At 34.3% G+C, this 18247-nt stretch overlaps 1 protein-coding gene and 1 long non-coding RNA gene across 2 annotated transcripts; both read left to right on the top strand.

Moving 5' to 3' along the window:
* The first annotated feature begins 228 nt into the window (after positions 1–228).
* On the top strand, positions 229–5167 carry LOC118995194 (uncharacterized). The gene is made up of 3 exons (XR_005068224.1): positions 229–322; positions 2301–2333; positions 5141–5167. It is a non-coding gene; the product is annotated as an uncharacterized LOC118995194 (long non-coding RNA).
* Positions 5168–8319: 3152 nt separating this feature from the next.
* Positions 8320–18151, top strand: LOC118995221 (mucin-19-like). Its single transcript, XM_037058180.1, has 5 exons — positions 8320–8404; positions 10215–10376; positions 12487–12546; positions 17014–17239; positions 18007–18151. The coding sequence occupies exons 1-5, from the start codon at positions 8320–8322 to the stop codon at positions 18149–18151; spliced, it is 678 nt and encodes a 225-aa protein (XP_036914075.1).
* Positions 18152–18247: the final 96 nt, after the last annotated feature.

Raw genomic sequence — 18247 nt, 5'->3', positions numbered from 1 at the left:
AGGAAGGCATGGTCTGGGTTTGGCATGAACTGCAGTTAGTCCAAAATAGTAGATGTCACATAAATAAGACACTAAATAGGCTTGAAATGGGCTCCGTTTTTGGCATGCTATGATATTTATCTTTGTTCTGTCATCACTAAGTTGACCACACCTAACCCCTGACGAGGAACGGTGGTGTATGAATCGGTATAAAAACTCGTTACAGGGTTCCTTGAGCATCTGTTTCTCCAGGATGACTTGTCTCTATTTCTAGGTTCCCAAATCCTTACCATGAAGTTGACCTTTTTGTGCTTGGTTGTGACGCTTTGTGTCTTCTGCAAAGGTAAGGGACTAATTGAGAGAACCCTTTTTCATTGGATCGACCCATGGATATATGTTCTCATTTGGTGTTTTCTACTTCCAACATTTTTCTCCTTAAAAAATCTTGTCTACATTTCAGAGTAGTATAATCAATTTTAAAAAACTGGAATTTAACCCTATAGGATGTTATTTCAACTTTAATAAGCCTGTCTTAAAGAGATATACATTTATCTGCTTAGAAGTGTCAGTGAATAGGTTACTCACGATGCATATGGTGCTATTATTTGTTACTCATTTTCATCACAGTTCACCCTTCAATGGCTATGTTGGAGTAACATCCACATTAAGACTAAAAACCTGAACCATTAGTAATTTCTGTTTTCACAAATTACGAAAATGTAACTAAAAAACTCGTGCATCCCCCAAAAGTATTTTGGTAAGAAAAATTTGTTTAACATCTTTCTCAGATATTTCAGTCAATTAATTTCTGAAATTAATTGAAAGGTAAGAGATTATTAATTAATTCTGCTAATTAAAAATTGAGGAAAATGAAAAAAAATCTTTAGTTTCTAAATGGGGCAGAAGAACAATAATATCCAAACAAAGGAGAAAGGCTTGCAAAAAGAAGATTTATTCTATATCTACTCTTAAAATCTATTTTCTAAATTTAGGAGTAGGGTATAATATACTTCTCTCTGAGAAGCCAGAATAGAGGGGACTACAATTATTTGTTTTAAGAAAAAATATTTCTATTGTTAAACTGACTTCCTGGAAAATCATCTGATGGACCATTAGAAAGTGGTTACTTTAAGTAATGGTGATTTTCATAACCTTATAGTACTTTGCTATATATTTTGCTTCTACTTTACAAAAATTAAAATATTTTTGCCTTTACCTAAGTGCATTTCTTAATTGTTAAAAAACAGAGTAAAAACACATTATTTTCAAAGTAGTTATTAGATAATATATCATAATACAAATGTTTTAAATGTATTTACCAAAGTGTATTAAACTCACCAGAGAAATGGAGAATGCTTCTAAAATAATTTCCCATATATCCATAATCATTCTAAGAAACGATTACCAATATTTCAATAGAAATTTCATAGATGGGTGATTTTCTGACAAAACTCAGAGTTTTTGTGTATTTAGTTATAAGCTTATTGTAGGAAATAAGAAAATACCTGGAACTGCTCCTTGCAGAAACTTCAAGTGCATTAGTTAAAGTGAGTTTGTATTGCCCTTCCTCAGTGGAGCCCATGTTCGAAACACCCTTTCCTTTCCAGTAGGTTACGGGACAGAAAGGCCTGAGAGCTGGAAGTTGAAGAGGCACCCATATAATCAATCAGAAAAAAAAATTGTATTGTTGAACCAACCATAACTGTATAGAAGGAAAAAAAATAAAAACAGTTTCCTGACTAATTGGAAAAAACTAAAGTGATATGAGTTGTAGTTGTACATGAAATAGATATGGATATTTAATTCTTATTCTCCCCAGGATATTCCTTCATCTCGGTAGATTAAAATCTATACAGTTGATTTTTTTATTTTTTAAATCTAATTTACTCTTTGTAAACTCATTAACTAGAAAATGTTTAGGGAAAATAAAATCAGGTGAAATTTAGATAAAAATACATTTTAGATCGAAAGCTGTGAAGGTTTTCATAGTGTAAAAAGAATTAAAGTACTGATAATATTTATTTGTGGCTTTAATTTACTTGACCTTATAGTTCCAAGACTGAGTTGACATTGAAAACTTTCATTTAAGTGTTTTGACAGGAAAAATGTATTACTTAGATATATTTAGGTGTTATTTAATAAATAAAAACCCCTCCAAAATAATAAATTAGTATTGAAATGTAACAATTATTTGGTACAAAAAGTATATGGCTTGCATTGAATTTAAAAGAAGAATGAAAAAAAAAACATTCTCATTGACTTTAAAATATGCTATAGAGAAGTATAAAATGATATGTTTCTACATTTTTCATTTTTTATAGATGGCGAAGCCTCATTTAACAGCACAGAATCAGGTCAGTACCTTTCAGAAATTAATCTTGATTTAGAGATATCAAGGTGTTCTCTGAATCTGCTTTTGGAATCCAGAAGTATGTTTCCAGCTACATTGAGATATAATTGACATATTGTGTAAGTTAATGGTATACAGTGTGATGGATGATTCGCTCTACATGTATAAAGAAATGATTACTGGGTTAAGGTTAGTTAACACCTCACATAATAACTAATTTTTTGTGGTGGGAACATTTAAGATCTACACTCTCTGTGACCTTTTAATATATAATACAGTATTGTTAACTATAGTCATAATACTGCACATTGGATTCCCCAAACTTATTCATCTTATAACTGGACATTTGCACTTTTTATCAATATCTCCCTCCCTCTTGGCAACTACCATTCTAGTCTTAGTTTCCACTGAGTTAGATGTTGTTAGATTTCACCTATAAGGGAGATCGTACAGTAATTGTTTCTCTCTGTTTGACTTATTTCATTTAGCATAATATCCTCAAGGTGTACCCATGTTGTCACAAATGACAATATTTCCTTTTTTATGGCTGAATACTATCCCATTCTTTCAGCCATCATCTATCAATGGACACTTAGGTTTCTTCAGTATCTTGGCTATTGTGAGTAATGCTGCAATGAACACGGGGGTACAAATATGTCTTTGGGATAGTGATTTAATCTTTTTGCTGGGTCATATGGTAGTTCCATTTTTTTACTCATTGAGGAACCTCCAAACTGATTTTCACAGTAACTGCACTAATCTATATTCCCACCAGCAAAGAATACAGAAAATTTATGTGTTTCACACACACTTGATTTGTAAGTGAATTATCAGGACTCCTTGGCTCATTTATCACACATGATTGTACACTCCTCAAAGACAGAATTTTGATCAGTGTTATTCACTCTGTACTTACTATGCTGAGAACAATGGCTGCAATGGGACAAGCAGTCACTGTACACTTGTTTTGAATTAATAAAATAATTCAGAAACATAGGTATGATTTTTTATGTATAACCAAATCCCTTACAAGGTATACTTTCCAAAATGAACCAGAGATATCCCATCTTACCCAAGAAGACAAGGGACTTCTAAAGGTAGTTTAACTTTTTTTTTTGAGGACATCAAAGTGAATACCAATGATGCAGTGGTGCCCTGGGAACCTACTGATGTATACAAGACAGTTGGTCCCTACTTAAGAGATGGTTTCTGAGTTCCTGTGTCTGCTTTTGAGTTGACTTTCCAACTCAAAACATACAACTCTGCGTGCTGCTATGATCATTATGTCTGCTTTCTTTTGCGCCCAATTCCAATTCTTATTTCAGTCTGTTGAGGTGAGAACACCATTGATCTAAGCTCATTAATGTGTTTGTGGTAAGAATGTGTACTCTGAGTGAGGACCTGTGGAATTGTTCCTGATGGGCAAAAATTCATCAGTGGGCTTTATGATAACTTTGTTTGTTGCTAGAGGATTTGGGGAAGACTTTTGGCTGCAACTTACATTTTAGGGAGGATATTTCAGGTATTTAATCTGTAAGAAGAATATATAATCGTACATTTTTTAAGAAACATTTATATTGTCTCCAAACCACGTCATTAAACCACTTCTTCACTCTTTGACTAAATATGTTTGCATGTACTTGTGTAAGTATACACAATTTGTTTTTGGTGACAGTTGATTAGCACACATAGGAAACCCTTTATCTTTTAGCTGGCTGTGCTTACTGTTTGTATTAATTTACACCTAGAGGTCAGGGATAGGTTTGTTGACCATGAATCTTGGATTTTTCAGAACAGTTCCAATTGTTAGAATTGGATCTAACTAAGATAACAATTGGATCCAATTGTTATCTTAGTATCCAACCATATGCTGACTTTCTACTTCAATAATGTAGTCTGGGTTTAGGAAATTTGTAAAGATTACAGAGTATGGAGAAACATTAAAAAAATAACCAACAAATCTGCAATCCATAAAGTCCTAGAAGAAAAATATTACCCAAAGTATTTTTTGAAGTTTCTTGAATATGTAATCAATATGCAACTTTACGCAAAATTCTATTACCATACTTAAGTAGTATTTAATTTCACATAATTACTAAGAAAATTTTTTGTATACCAATGCTTTGATGTTTTTAGTACAGTATCTTTCTATCTCTAAATCTAATTTAAAAGTGTGCTTATATGTAAATTATGTTATGTGTTGTATTTACTCTTATTGTGAGTCTGACTCAGCCATATATACCATATAGCTTGACAATTTTGCAAACATATATGCTATTTATTTAAATATGAAAACAATTCACCTTTATTCACAATAATAACCCTTAAATCTGTAAGTTATATGCATATTAATTTTATGGGATTCAACTGTAAAACAGAAATTATGGCCATCTGTTTCAAATTAAGTAAATTTAGTTCTATAGTATTTTTGTCACATGAAAAAATCTTTTAATTAAAACATCTGAATTTCACCAACTGAATAATAATTAATGCTTTGAAGCACCTTTTCAGTCATCCCAGAATTATTGCATTTTGTTGTGCACTAATTCATGCCTCTAGGCTGTACTCCACACTGGCTGGAGGACAGGCAGAGGTATTCCTTTTATAAGGGTGTCCTGGGGGGGTACAAACATACCAGTGCCAATGGGTAATTACATATTCATGCCTGAGTATTGAATTCAATGAGCACATCTCTGTGGGAACACCTCCCAAGGACAAGCAATGGCTGTAATCAAGACTGACTTTCTGTTGGAAAATCTGTCCAATGCTCTGCTAATGACAGCCATTCTCCGCCCCTCTCTTTCTTTTCAGATGATGAAGTAACTAAAAGCAGTTCAGGTAAATTTCTTGCTTTTCTTTTCTTAAACTGTTTATACCAAATAATAGTAACACAGCAGAGGTATTTTTCTTTGAAAAGAGGGAGTGTCTTCTTGGAAAAATCAAAACATTTAATAAAATATTCCTTATTATTATAAAGAAACATACTCTAATGTATTTTTGTATAATTTGGATCAGACATTTTAATATTTAATCAGTTATTTTAAAAGATGGTGGCATTTGAATGGAAATTTGCTCTGGTTACTAGCTTTTCTACAATCACCTAAACCTCTAAGAGAAATGTGGATGTAAATTTTACTTCTACTTTTATTGACAGAACATGCTTTTATTCTGCATGCTGGGATTAGTTCTTTAGTGATCTATTTTAGTTAAAATTGATCTAGCAGCAATTGCTTTACTCTGATTCCTTTAGATAATTGAGTATCACTGAGTATTACCCACTATTTTGTTTCCCTACCCACCAAAAGGAAAAGTAAGCCACAGCCAATCAAGACTGTGTTCACAGAATTTTTCCTAACTCTAACAATAGTATTTTTGTGAATATCAATACAGATTTAATTTCATTCCAGTCTAATGTACACATCAATTAAAATAGCCCAAGATTACATTTATACATTTTTATTATAGTGCATTTTATATCTCTGTGTCTTCCTACAACCTAAATACAATAACAGGTAGTTGAGAAATGTTTTCATGGTGGTGAAATGCAAGCAAAGAATAAGCAGCAGGTCCATTGTCCTGTGAAGACAGCTGTCACTTCCTCAGAACCACACACAGACTCACAGGTTCTGTCATAACAGTATAAGAACTGCTTGTCTACCTACTTTTGTAAGTGTACTAATTGTACTTTTGTAAGTGTACAAAAGTTGATTGTTAATTAGAATAATTTCGGGCATATGAGTCTTCAGCATTCTCTTAAAAGTCTTCATTCAAGAAATTAGGGTGAGGCAAAGGAGCTCTTGGAATTCCACAATTCTATGAAAATCCTCTGAAATTATAAGCAATTGAGTTTATTCCTATGTTTTTCAAGGAATCATCCAGGACGGGGTATTATTTAGAAGGGACTTGTGAGTCTCTAAGCATAGAGTAAATATCAGATAAATAAAAATGCCAAGCACAGAATCCGCAACCAACCACTCAACCAGCCAGGGAACTCAGAACCGTGTTATTCCCCGCCATCTTCATTCCTCAACTTTAAAAAGGCTAACATATTATTGAAAATGTTCTGTAGGCCAATATGGAACTTTATGTTTTGGGTTTTTTTTTTAACTGACATCATGAGGGGTTGTTTAAAATATTTTATTTATTTATTTTCAGAGAGAGGGAAAAGGAAGGAGGAAGAGAGAGAGAGACACATCAATGTGTGGTTGCCTCTTGTGCGCCCCCACAGGGTCCCTGGCCTGCAACCCAGGCACGTGTCCTGACTGGGATCTGAACCAGCAACCCTTTGGTTCATAGCCTACACTCAATCCACTGAGCTATATGAGCCAGGGCAGAACTTTATGTTTTGAATATTTTTTAATTTTACTGATTTCAGAAAACATAACTGGTTTGTTGCCATTACTTTTATAATCCCCCTTTCCACACAGCTCACCCATATTCACCTCTCTAATCCAGCAATTTTTCTCCACAGGGCATGGGTGGAGGAGCAAAATTATTTCTATTTCTCTTTTCTAGTCCATTTTATGTTCCAAAGTACAGGCTAACTCTTCCAAAAATTTGCCAAACATGTGCAAAAATAGTATGACCTAACTCTGAAATGTAGAATTATATTCTACTTCTCTTTGAGATATGAAATAGAGAAACACATTTTATTTATTTTTAAGCATTGTATAAACAATCTGTCTTTAAGCAAGGTTAGGGCAGTGTGCATCTTGCTTAAAAAAAGGGTTTCTTGGCAGATTTTACCATGTGATTTTGTGCAAGTTTCTCCCCCTCTTTTAAATGCCAGTTTTCAGATCTACACGTGAGAAACAATAGTAGTATTGATACTTACCTCATAAGAGAGTTGTGAGGATTAAGGGGTAAGGCACATAAAGTGCTGTTGCACACGAGGAGGTGGTACACACGTGAACCATACTGACCCTTACACCAGTGGCTCGAGCGGCAGTATTATTTTAAGCAAATTTTATATAATAAAACCAATAGGGATAAAACGGTTGATAGAAAGAAAGGTGGCAATGGCCTGGCTAAGATTTCAAGCTACTTCCTTCGACAGTAGAATAAATGAATTCAGTGGAAATGTTGGCCTAACAAGATGAAGGATCTCTCTGTGGGGGTGAACTCAGGAGAGGTGTGCTCAGTATAGTGAATACCACAGTGAATTTAATCAGTGCAATCAAATACTTCCGCATGAGTTTGATTTTACAAAGTTGGCAAGGAAATGAAATATATTGAAAGGTGCTGTCTTTCCAATGGAATGTTCACTATGTGCCAGAAGGGCACTAGGTGCTCTCATCTCATTTAATTCATAACTATATTATGAAATATTATTTTATGCACATTTAGTTTATAGTTTCCATTTAACAGAGATAAGGAAACTTGGTTTCAGAAGTATTAAATAATTTCAAAGCAATCCAAAAGCACGGGCAGGAGCAAGAATATAAATGCAAGTCCACATAGCACAAAAATTTGCCAACATTTCAAAGAGGTAGAGACACGACTTACACATTTTCTAAGGTAAATCATCTTAAGAAAGAGGAGGGAGTCTCTTTTCCTTTATTTGCAGTAGAGAGAGTTAAGTCTTATTTTTAGTTGTATTTATTTTAACATAGTCTTCATATTTTACTTACAAATCATGCATTTCATTTTCTTGTCTAGTCAATGACTGAAATGCATGTTCTTTGTAACAACATAAATAGTGTCGTAATTAAGGCACTATTACTTCTAAAGTATTTTTATTTTATTCTAGAGATTTAAAAATGTAAATGGTATGGCAGAAAGCATAATACACCTCATGAAATGTAGTATATATTACTTTAATAAGAGGTTTTTGTTGCCGAATGAATTTCCTAAATAAATATTCATTGAGGGTCCTCTGTGGTTCAGGCACTGCTCTAGACGCCTGGGGTATTTCAGTGAATAAACCAGACAAAAGAAACTTGAGTTTATGGGGCTTGAAGTGTAGAAGGAGAAAGGTATCTGGCGTGGTGATGAAATCTGGAACTAAATTAGAGTCACAGAATAATGATTGGGAGTGTGAGAATGGGAGTGGATTTGCAATTTTAAATTTTCAGCGTATGCCCCATTGAGATGACTTTTCAGCTAATGCTCAAGGTGAATGCTACAATTAATTTATGAGTAAATATTTTAATTTTTTTCTTTAAAAAAAGAAAGGAAGGAAAATCAGGTATGTTATCTTAATATTACCAACTATTACTGAGCCAAGGACAGTGTGGATCCAAGCCAACATAGTATGTTGATGGGGGAAGGCCCAATGCTGCAACTTGGTGCTTGGCAATAGAGAAGGATGCAGATAGGGAAGTCTCTGCCTGTCCACGAGAGGAATCTCTAGGACACATCAGTTCCATCTTAACAGCTCTATACATCTTTCTTAAAGTCTTAGAACTAAGACAAAATTATATGGATATGGAGATTATGTCATTCAGTCATATGTGTTGTTTCGAGTGCTGCCAGAATAACTGGACTTACACAAAAGGAAATGTGGCTTTTCGTAGTGTCACAATCAAATCACCTTATTGTGTTAGCAATGCCATTTTCAAATAAAATCTGCTGTTACTCACATTGGGTGGCTTACTGGTTGGAGGTTTGTCCTTTGATGACTTAAACGGAAGAAAGAAATCTCTTGTGGCTTCACTCTATCACTGAAATGGTTCTCCAGGGAAGGCTGAAGACAGGGGGAGAGACCAGTGTGATACTGAGAATTTAGAGTTAGATGACAGCCCAGCAGATTCTGTTAAAGAAATATGCTTACCTAGGAAACAAGTGTTTTTGTTCCCCACTTGGGAGAATCTGATAAACTTTCATTTGCAGTGCATGGCCTTAATAGTAACAACGGAGTTCTAATAATCTGAAGTCACTAATTCCAGTGCCATTGAAGCTGATGAATTCCATCTCTAGAGAGTTTTGGCAAAGATGTTTCCATTAAACCTAATTTTTCCTGATACTTTGTAACTTCTTTCATCATCTTCAATCAATATTTATTTCTACCTAGTACTATGATCATGATGATCAGTCGATTTTGTAATGCATCACCTACAAATTGGAAAAGCTTCCTGGGCCTAGTTTAGTGCAGAGTCTTTCCGTTCAAGCTCCTGTCTGCAGCCATGAATCATGTCCTGTACCCGGATTTTATCCTTAACTTGGTTAGTCAGTTTGCTGAGTGATATTATAAAGCAGGTTTCTAAGCAGTTTTGTAGCCTAGCAATTTTGTTTTGTCTGTGAAAAAAATTAAATTTCTTTAGGTGAGGCATGTCCTCTCTGGTTCAATATACCTCTCCTTACTGACTAATTTAAATGTTTACCTGCCTGGTCCCTGAAATATCTCTATTTCATATCTCTACAAAAATGAGAAAGAATGAATTCCAGTGAGGAAAATAACTTCAATATTTCACATGAAAATTTAACATTTGAGTTCAGTTGCTGATAACTGAAAAGAGAGAAACAGCTTTGGGTGCAGGGATGCAGTTGAAATATTTTCAGGAAGGACACAAAGTTTCCTGTCTGCCCAGTCATCAGTTTTGGAATTGACAAACTGAGTTTGACTGATAACCATTTGCTCTTGTTTAAGACACTGAGATGTTTAATTGTTTCACCATGTTATACCAGACATGGTGAAAGTTTATCTTACACGTCCTCACTGCTTCACTTTTCTTATGGAATTCTCTCAAACCTCATGGTACCCTGGTTGCCTTGCACACCCCTGACTACAACTGTGCGGAAGTATATATGGGAAGATATATGGAGAGGAGGGGGAATATACATTTGAAATGTAGGTCTCGTTTGACCAGTGTGTAGAGTGTACTTGGTTGAGCGATACGGGTGAATTCAGCTTTTCTCTGATGATGATTGCATTTTTGTGTGGTAGAGAAGTTCAATGCAGCAAGTGGTCTTGCCAACACTGTGTCTGGTGGCATGGGTTTTGGTGGCACTGCTTCAGATCAAAATGACATTGGTAACAGTCCATCTGGCCCACATCGATTTGATGTGAGTGCAATGAATGGATTATCTGGCTCTAATTCTTCTGCCAGTGAAAAAGATATTTTAAGTCTTTCCTTAGTTTCTTCTTTGGACAGAAAAATCATCAATTAGAAAAACAGGGATTGGTGGTGGTGTTTTTGACAAATACGGACATTGTTAGAGAAACTTATAGGAAAGATTTTTTGAGTTATCTTTGATCCTTAAAAGATATGTGTTAACTTCAATAGCAGTTTAAACATTTTGATAAAGAGATATGTAGATTTAATACTTTTATGAAGGAGTGTGGGCTTGGAGGAAAGCTACCCAGTTTCCACCCCCAGTATTTCCCTCTAACCTTCTGTGGACTTGGGGAAAGACAAAGTCTCTTGTTCCTGAGTTTTGTCATAAGAACAGAAACATTTTAGTATCATGCTTCTCTAAGACTTCTGCAAGGCTAACTTTGTAAATGCTATTGCTCGTATTTTAACTAGTTTCCTTGAAAAATAAATGTTAGAGAAAAGATTTACTTAAGTGTGGATAAACAGAAAATTATATTAAAAAATTAAAGTGGATGAAAAAAGTATGAACGATAAAGTACAATGAATCTAGGTTTTCTGGTGTCAGAATTTTTTATCTTAAAAGATGTGGAAATTGGTGGGAACATGAAGAACAGTAAGAAGTTTGCTGGTGTGTCCATGGGCTCTGGCTCCTGTAACAGTAGCTCAGGAATTCCGATCCAGACTCTGTGAAGAAACAATGCAAGCCATTTACATCCTTTGCTTCATGCTCTTGCTTTCATTTAATTTTTCATTTGCCTTTTGATTTTGGACTTGGTGGTAAAAGGAGGATGAATTTGGATTGTTTTTAGTAGTTCTGGCTCATGTGGAATTGGCATTAGTGGTCTTGAACAAACGGGTTTTGGTTAAAAATGAAATAGGGAACACTTGAAAATCAGTTTCCAGTGATTACCCTTCAGGCTTGTGCATAAAAAGTAAAATTAATACAGAAACAGCTTAATCATTTTGTATTAAATACCATGTATAATGCACACCCACATTTTTGCGCTCATTATACATGGGTTATCATACCCATTATTATACCCATGGTATGTAATCATTGTACCCATGTATGATATGCATCTTTATTTCTCTTTGAAAAAGTTGGGCAAAAACATGTCCATTATACACGGCAAATACAGTAGGTGTCATGAGCTCATCTGACTACAGTACCTCTCGGTACTCCAGATAATTTAATTTATTGCTTTCGGTGTAAGTTTGTGTATATATAAATTTATATATAGTATTGTCTATTACTATATACACATTCCTAGTAAATCAATAATATTTCCTTATGTGTGCCTCACTCAATAGAACTTCTAAGTGCTTCTTCTCTCTGAGTACTAAAGTTTTGATGACCAGCCCCATATTTGAATCATTTTCATGAATAAGAGCAAGTAAATTACATTTCAAGACAATCTAAATAATATATAATTCAACTTCTTTATCATTGAGATATATTATCTTAAAATTACTTTATAGAGTTAAATCCATTTCTACTCAATCCTAGTGAAGACAACCCGCTGCAAAGAGAAATGGCTTCATTTTATGTAAAGTAAATGCCATTGTGAAAATATTTATAAATTTATTTCAAAATATTTACTTTTGTTGTTGTAGTTGTTATTGTTTCATTCTGCTTGTTTGTAGACCTTTCTCTAAGATTTTTTATAAATTCACTTGCTTACATAAAAGGGTCAGTGCATTAGAAATAAAAAATCATGGGAAACAAATGTTAAGGTCTACCAATTTTTCTTTTTGATCAGGAAAATTAAATTTTCTTTGTATAGATAATTAAGTTACTAGTATATATAGTGGACTGGTTTGATAAAATCTGTCTTGCACCTGTAACTGTAGGTGATCCAAAATGTATAAACCCTTAATAATTTTTTGAACTACTGTGGCTGATTGTTCCAAGAAAAAATATGGATTGCCAAGATAATCATGCATGTAACCTTGGAAAATGACAGCTCTCACAAAATGAAACTGTATATTCAGGATAAAAAATACCCATTTATGGTTTTCAATACTAACTTCTAAATTCTCATATAGATGTCTAAATATCTTATATATTTAAAATCAATTTGTATCCTGAAATTTAAATAATCTATTCATTGTGTTAAATAGAAAAAGGATCCCATATTCCAGAAGCAACTCCAAAATATTCAGAAACAAATGCCATTATTGGTAAGTAAAAATTATTTTGATTTCTATCCATATTTTTATGACCAAGCTAATCAGTATCTAATGAAGACAAAGTAACCAAGATTTGAAACTCTAATAGTTTTTTTTAAAAATTGCTCATTATCTAGCTATCTGATCATTGTATGTTTGAATGACATCACACTGGTACTATTTTTCTACAAAGATACATACAAATACACCACATCCACATAAATATGTATGCATGTGCATACATATGTTATATGTGCATATATATAAATACATGATAAAATTTTAAAATAATTTTTAATTTAATTACTGTTCAAGTACAGTTTTCTGTCTTTTACTCCCATCCCATCCCCCTAGTGCTCCCCACCTCCCTTTCATTTCCACCCCCCTTAGTTTTTGTCCATGTGTCCTTTATACTGGTTCCTGTAAATCCTTCCCCTTTTTCCCTGAAATTCCCTCCCCTGTTCCCTCTGGTCGCTGTCCCCCTGTTCTCTATTTCAATGTCTTTTTTTTTTTTTTNCCAAGCTAATCAGTATCTAATGAAGACAAAGTAACCAAGATTTGAAACTCTAATAGTTTTTTTTAAAAATTGCTCATTATCTAGCTATCTGATCATTGTATGTTTGAATGACATCACACTGGTACTATTTTTCTACAAAGATGCATACAAATACACCACATCCACATAAATATGTATGCATGTGCATACATATGTTATATGTGCATATATATAAATACATGATAAATTTTAAAATAATTTTTAATTTAATTACTGTTCAAGTACAGTTTTCTGTCTTTTACTCCCATCCAATCCCCCTAGTGCTCCCCACCTCCCTTCCATTTCCACCCCCCTTAGTTTTTGTCCATGTGTCCTTTATACTGGTTCCTGTAAATCCTTCCCCTTTTTCCCTGAAATTCCCTCCCCTGTTCCCTCTGGTCGCTGTCCCCCTGTTCTCTATTTCAATGTCTTTTTTTTTTTTTTGCTTGCTTGTTTGTTTTGTTGCTAGCTTCCTGTTAAAGGTGAGATCATATGGTATTTGTCCTTCAACACCTGGCTTATTTCACTCAGCATAATGCTTCCCAGCTCCATCCATGCTGTTGTAAATGGTGGGAGCTCCTTCTTTCTTTCTGCTGCATAGAATTCCATTCTGTATATGTACCGTAATTTTTTGATCCATCCATTTACTGACAGGCACCTAGGTTGCTTCCAGCTCTTGGCTATTGTAAATTGTGCTGCTATGAATATTGGGGTGCATAGGTTCTTTGGGATTGGTGTTTTAGGGTTCCACTGACCCAGCGGTGGAATTGCTGGGTCAAAAGGCAGGTCCATTTTTAGTTTTCTGAGAAAATTCCATACCTTTTTCCATAGTGTTTGTACCTGTCTACAATCCCACCAACAGTGAACTAGGGTCCCCTTTTCCCCACAACCTCTGTAGCATTTGTTTGTTGCTTTGTTTATGATGGCCACTCTAACCAGTGTAAAGTGGTATCGCATTGTGGTTTTAATTTGCGTTTCTCTGATAGCTAGTGATATTGAGCATTTTTTCATGTGTCTGGATTTTCTATATGTCCTCCTTGGAGAAATGTCTGTTCAAGTATTTTGCCCACTTTTTAATTGGGTTGCTTGTCTTCTTGGAGTGGAGTTGTGTAAGTTTTTTGTATATTTTGGAGATTAAACCCTTGTCTGAGGTATCATTGGCAAATACGTTTTCCCATACAGTTGGTTCTCTTTTTATTTTAATACTTTTTCCTTTAGCCGTGAAAAAGCTTTTAATTTTGGTGAGATCCCATTTGTTTATTCTTTCCTTTATGTCCCTTACTCTAGAGGACATGTCAGTAAAAAAGTTGCTGTGTGAAATATCTGAGATTTTCTTGCCAATGTTCTCCTCTAGGGCTTTAATGGTTTCGTGGCTTATATTTAAGTCTTTTATCTACCTTGAATTTATTTTGGTGTATGGTGTAAGTTGGTGCTCGAGTTTCACTTTTTTGCACGTAGCCGTCCAGTTCTCCCAACACCATTTGTTGAAGAGGCTATTATTACTCCATTTTATGTTGCTGCCCCCTTTGTCTAATATTAATTGGCCATAGAGATTTGGTTTATTTTCTGGGCTCTCTGTTCTGTTCTATTGGTCTATGTGCCTGTTTTTATGCCAGTACCAGAATGTTTTGGTTACAGTGGCCTTGTAATACAGTTTGGTATCAGGTACTGTGATCCCTCTGACCTTGTTCTTCTTTCTCAAAACTGCAGCTGCTCTTTGGGGTTGTTTATGGTTCCATATAAATTTTTGAAGTGTTTGTTCAATGTCTGTGAAATATGTCATTGATACTTTAATAGGTATTGCATTGAATCTGTAAATTGCTTTGGGTGTTATGGACATTTTGATGATGTTAATTCTGCCAATCTATGAACATGGTATATGTTTCCATTTGTTTGTGTTTTCCTTGATTTCTTTCTTCAGTATTGTGCAGTTTTCTGCATACAGGTATTTTACGTCCTTGGTTAAGTTTATTGCTAGGTATTTTATTTTTCTTTTTGCTACATTGAATGGGATTTTTTCTTGATTTCTGCTTCTGCTGTTTCATTGTTGGTATACAAAAATGCCTTTGATTTCTGAATATTGACTTTGTATCCCACTGTTTTGCCAAATTCATTTATTAGGATGAGCAGTTTTGGGGTAGAGTCTATAGGATTTTCCATGTACACTATCATGTCATCTGCAAACAGTGACAGTTTTGTTTCCTCCTTTCTGATTTGGATGACTTTAATTCCTTTTCTCATCTGATCGCTGTGGCTAAAACTTCCAATACTATATTGAATAGAAGTGGTGAAAGTGGACAACCTTGTCTTGTTCCTGATCTTGGTGGAAAAGATTTTAGTTTTTGTCCATTGAGTATGATGTTGGCTGTAGGTCTCTTACATATGGCCTTTATTATATTGAGGAATGCTTCCTCTATTCCCACTTTGCTGAGTGTTTTTATCATGAATGGGTGTTGTACCTTATCAAAAGCTTTTTCTGCATCTATTGATATGATCATGTGATTTTTGTCTTTGCTTTTGTTTATGTGGTGTATTACATTTACTGATTTGTGGATATTGAACCATCCTTGCATCCCTGGGATGAATCTCACTTGGTCATGGTGAATGATCTTTTTAATATATTGTTGGATGCGGTTTGCCAATATTTTGTTGAGGATTTTAGCATCTATGTTCATCAGCGATACTTCAGTGATGAAGTTCATCAACTTCAGCGATATTGGCCTGAAGTTTTCTTTCTTTGTTGTATCTTTATCTGGTTTTTGGATTAGGATGATGTTGGCTTCATAAAAAGAGTTTGGGAGGCTTCCATCATTTTGGATTTTTTGGAATAGTCTGTGGAAAATAGGAGTTAGCTCTTCCTTAAATGCTTTGTAGAATTCTCCTGTGAAACCATCTGGTCCAGGCTTTTTGTGCTTCAGGAGATTTTTGGTTACTGAATTTCATTTGCTGTTATTGGTCTATTCAGGCTTTCTGCTTCTTCTTCATTGAGTTTTGGAAGATTGTATTTTTCTAGAAATTTGTCCATTTCACCTAGGTTTTTAAATTTCTTAGCATACAGTTCTTCAGAGTAATTTATTACAATCCTTTGTATTTCTGTGGGTGTTTATTTCTGATTGTGTTTATTTGGGTTTTCTCTCTCTTTTTTTCTTGATGAGCCTGCCTAAAGGCTTGTCTAAATAATCAAATTCTTTATACCCATTTGATACATGGTAACCTATTCAGACAATATTAGAAAGACTATCTGCACAAAAAAGAAAAGCAATTAAACATGCCACAGCTTCCCTCCATAGATCCCTCCCCACAGTAAAGGCATTTTCCCTTTTCTGAGGAAAAGAAGATTTTTTTTGGTTACATCTATTTTATTTTATGCCATTATAAATGAGAACTACAATCAACTTCTTTGTACATATAGTCTTATGGTGGCTATGAAATAGATTCCCCATAGTGAGATTGCTGAGCTAAAAATACATATATTTTAGTTTAAATTTTCATAGACATCATAAAAATCCTTTCCAAAAAGGCATCAATAATTCACATTCTCAAATGCAATTTCTCTGCATTCTCACCAGCAGTGAACACTAGTACTTCCAAATTTGAGCTTTATCCTACAGGGTGAATGGAATCTATAGAAACTACTAGAACTAATAAGGGAATTATGAGAAACAACCCATGAATGCTTAAACAGTGGAATGGGATGTTTTTATTCCCATTTTATTTTGGCCAAGTAGCCAGCTTTGGGTATTTCCAAGGACTCAGGTACTCCTTTCAGAGTGTTTCTTGAGTGCAGTACTCGAGAAAGGCAAGTGCTGAATGAAGGGGAGACTGTGAGGATATAATCTTTCAGTTATTTTCCTTTTTTGGTACATGAACACTTTACAAAATCAGAGTTGGAGGGTACATTAATTTCTCTGAATAATTGTGAATATTCTCTAAATATTTTACAGGTGAAGCTTCCACTTGGGGCCAAGGAGCATACAAAGCTTTCAACGGCCGCATCTTCTCCTTTGAGTCATCCTGCACGTACACTTTCTGCCGCCACTGCGATGACTCTGGAGATTTCAATGTTGAGATCAAACGGGGCAATGAGAGTGAGATTGAAAAAATAATGGTTGTGATTGACAGTAATGACATCTCTATATCTGGTGATGCCATCTTAGTTAATGGAGAAAGGTAAAAATCACTGTGTTTGAATAAATGCTATAGAATTATTTAAAGTAAACTGAGGTGAGGTGGTTAGATGAAGAAAAGATGATGAGAGATGGTGTACTCTCTTCTTGTTTTGGCAGTTGGATTGATATTTTTAGTAAATTTCTGGAAAGGAGTTTGGTAAATATATAAGACTGAGATATATGTGGGATCATAAGATATATTTACTTCTACAAAAGGTGGAAAAATGGGTGATTCTGTTGTTTGACTATTTACAGTATCTAGATTTTGGTCAATAGGCATTTGCATAAATCTGTTGAAAGAATATTCCAATTTTCATTTTTATGCCTAACATTAAATATAAATTTGAGATTTACAATAGATTGAAGCCCTTAGGCCATGACTTTCAGGCACAGCAATCCATGTTTGGAAGGGATAGCACATTTGAATGTTTATCAGGTTAATAAAATGTGGCATGATAATTCACTTGCAAACATTTCAGATTATTTCATCACTATTTTCTTATACAGAACCAATGTTTTGTTGTTGTCATTATTCATTTCTACAAAGTCCCAAAGATGGGACTTTGAAGTCCCATCATTCCTTAGAAGTCTTTCTGATATTTGGATAAGAGACATGGATAAGAGCCATCTCTTCTTCTACAATGATATAACAAATAAAGCTTTAATATTTATTAGCTAGCATTTCTAAATACAAAAAAAAATAATTATTAGACAAACATGCTATAATACTTCTGACATGCATATGTACTTGTGTTTCATACTTTTCAGTGTACAGCTACCATATAACAATAAACTGATTCACATAAAAAAATATGGAGAATATAATGTCCTGAATAGCCGTAGAGGAATTTTGTCTTTAATGTGGGACAAACATAACAAGCTCTCAGTAAGTTTATGTATGATTTTATCATAATCTTGTGCCTTCTGTTCTTTGCTTTTAATTATAAAAACAATACATTGGGAGGAAAATAAGAGCTAAAGTTAATTGAGAAATATCTATGTACTTGTC

This window comes from Sturnira hondurensis, unplaced genomic scaffold (genome assembly GCF_014824575.4).
Source record: "Sturnira hondurensis isolate 20B ecotype Veracruz unplaced genomic scaffold, ASM1482457v3 Scaffold0009935, whole genome shotgun sequence".
Lineage (NCBI taxonomy): Eukaryota > Metazoa > Chordata > Mammalia > Chiroptera > Phyllostomidae > Sturnira > Sturnira hondurensis.
This window is presented reverse-complemented; position numbering and strand designations above follow the sequence as displayed.

Coding starts and splice junctions, on each gene's coding strand:
- LOC118995221 (XM_037058180.1), top strand. CDS start 8,320: ATGAAATCTGGAACTAAATTAGAGTCACAGAATAATGATTGGGAGTGT. Junction 8,405..10,214: donor TGCAATTTTAAATTTTCAGC/GTATGCCCCATT, acceptor TTTGTGTGGTAG/AGAAGTTCAATGCAGCAAGT. Junction 10,377..12,486: donor TGGCTCTAATTCTTCTGCCA/GTGAAAAAGATA, acceptor TGTGTTAAATAG/AAAAAGGATCCCATATTCCA.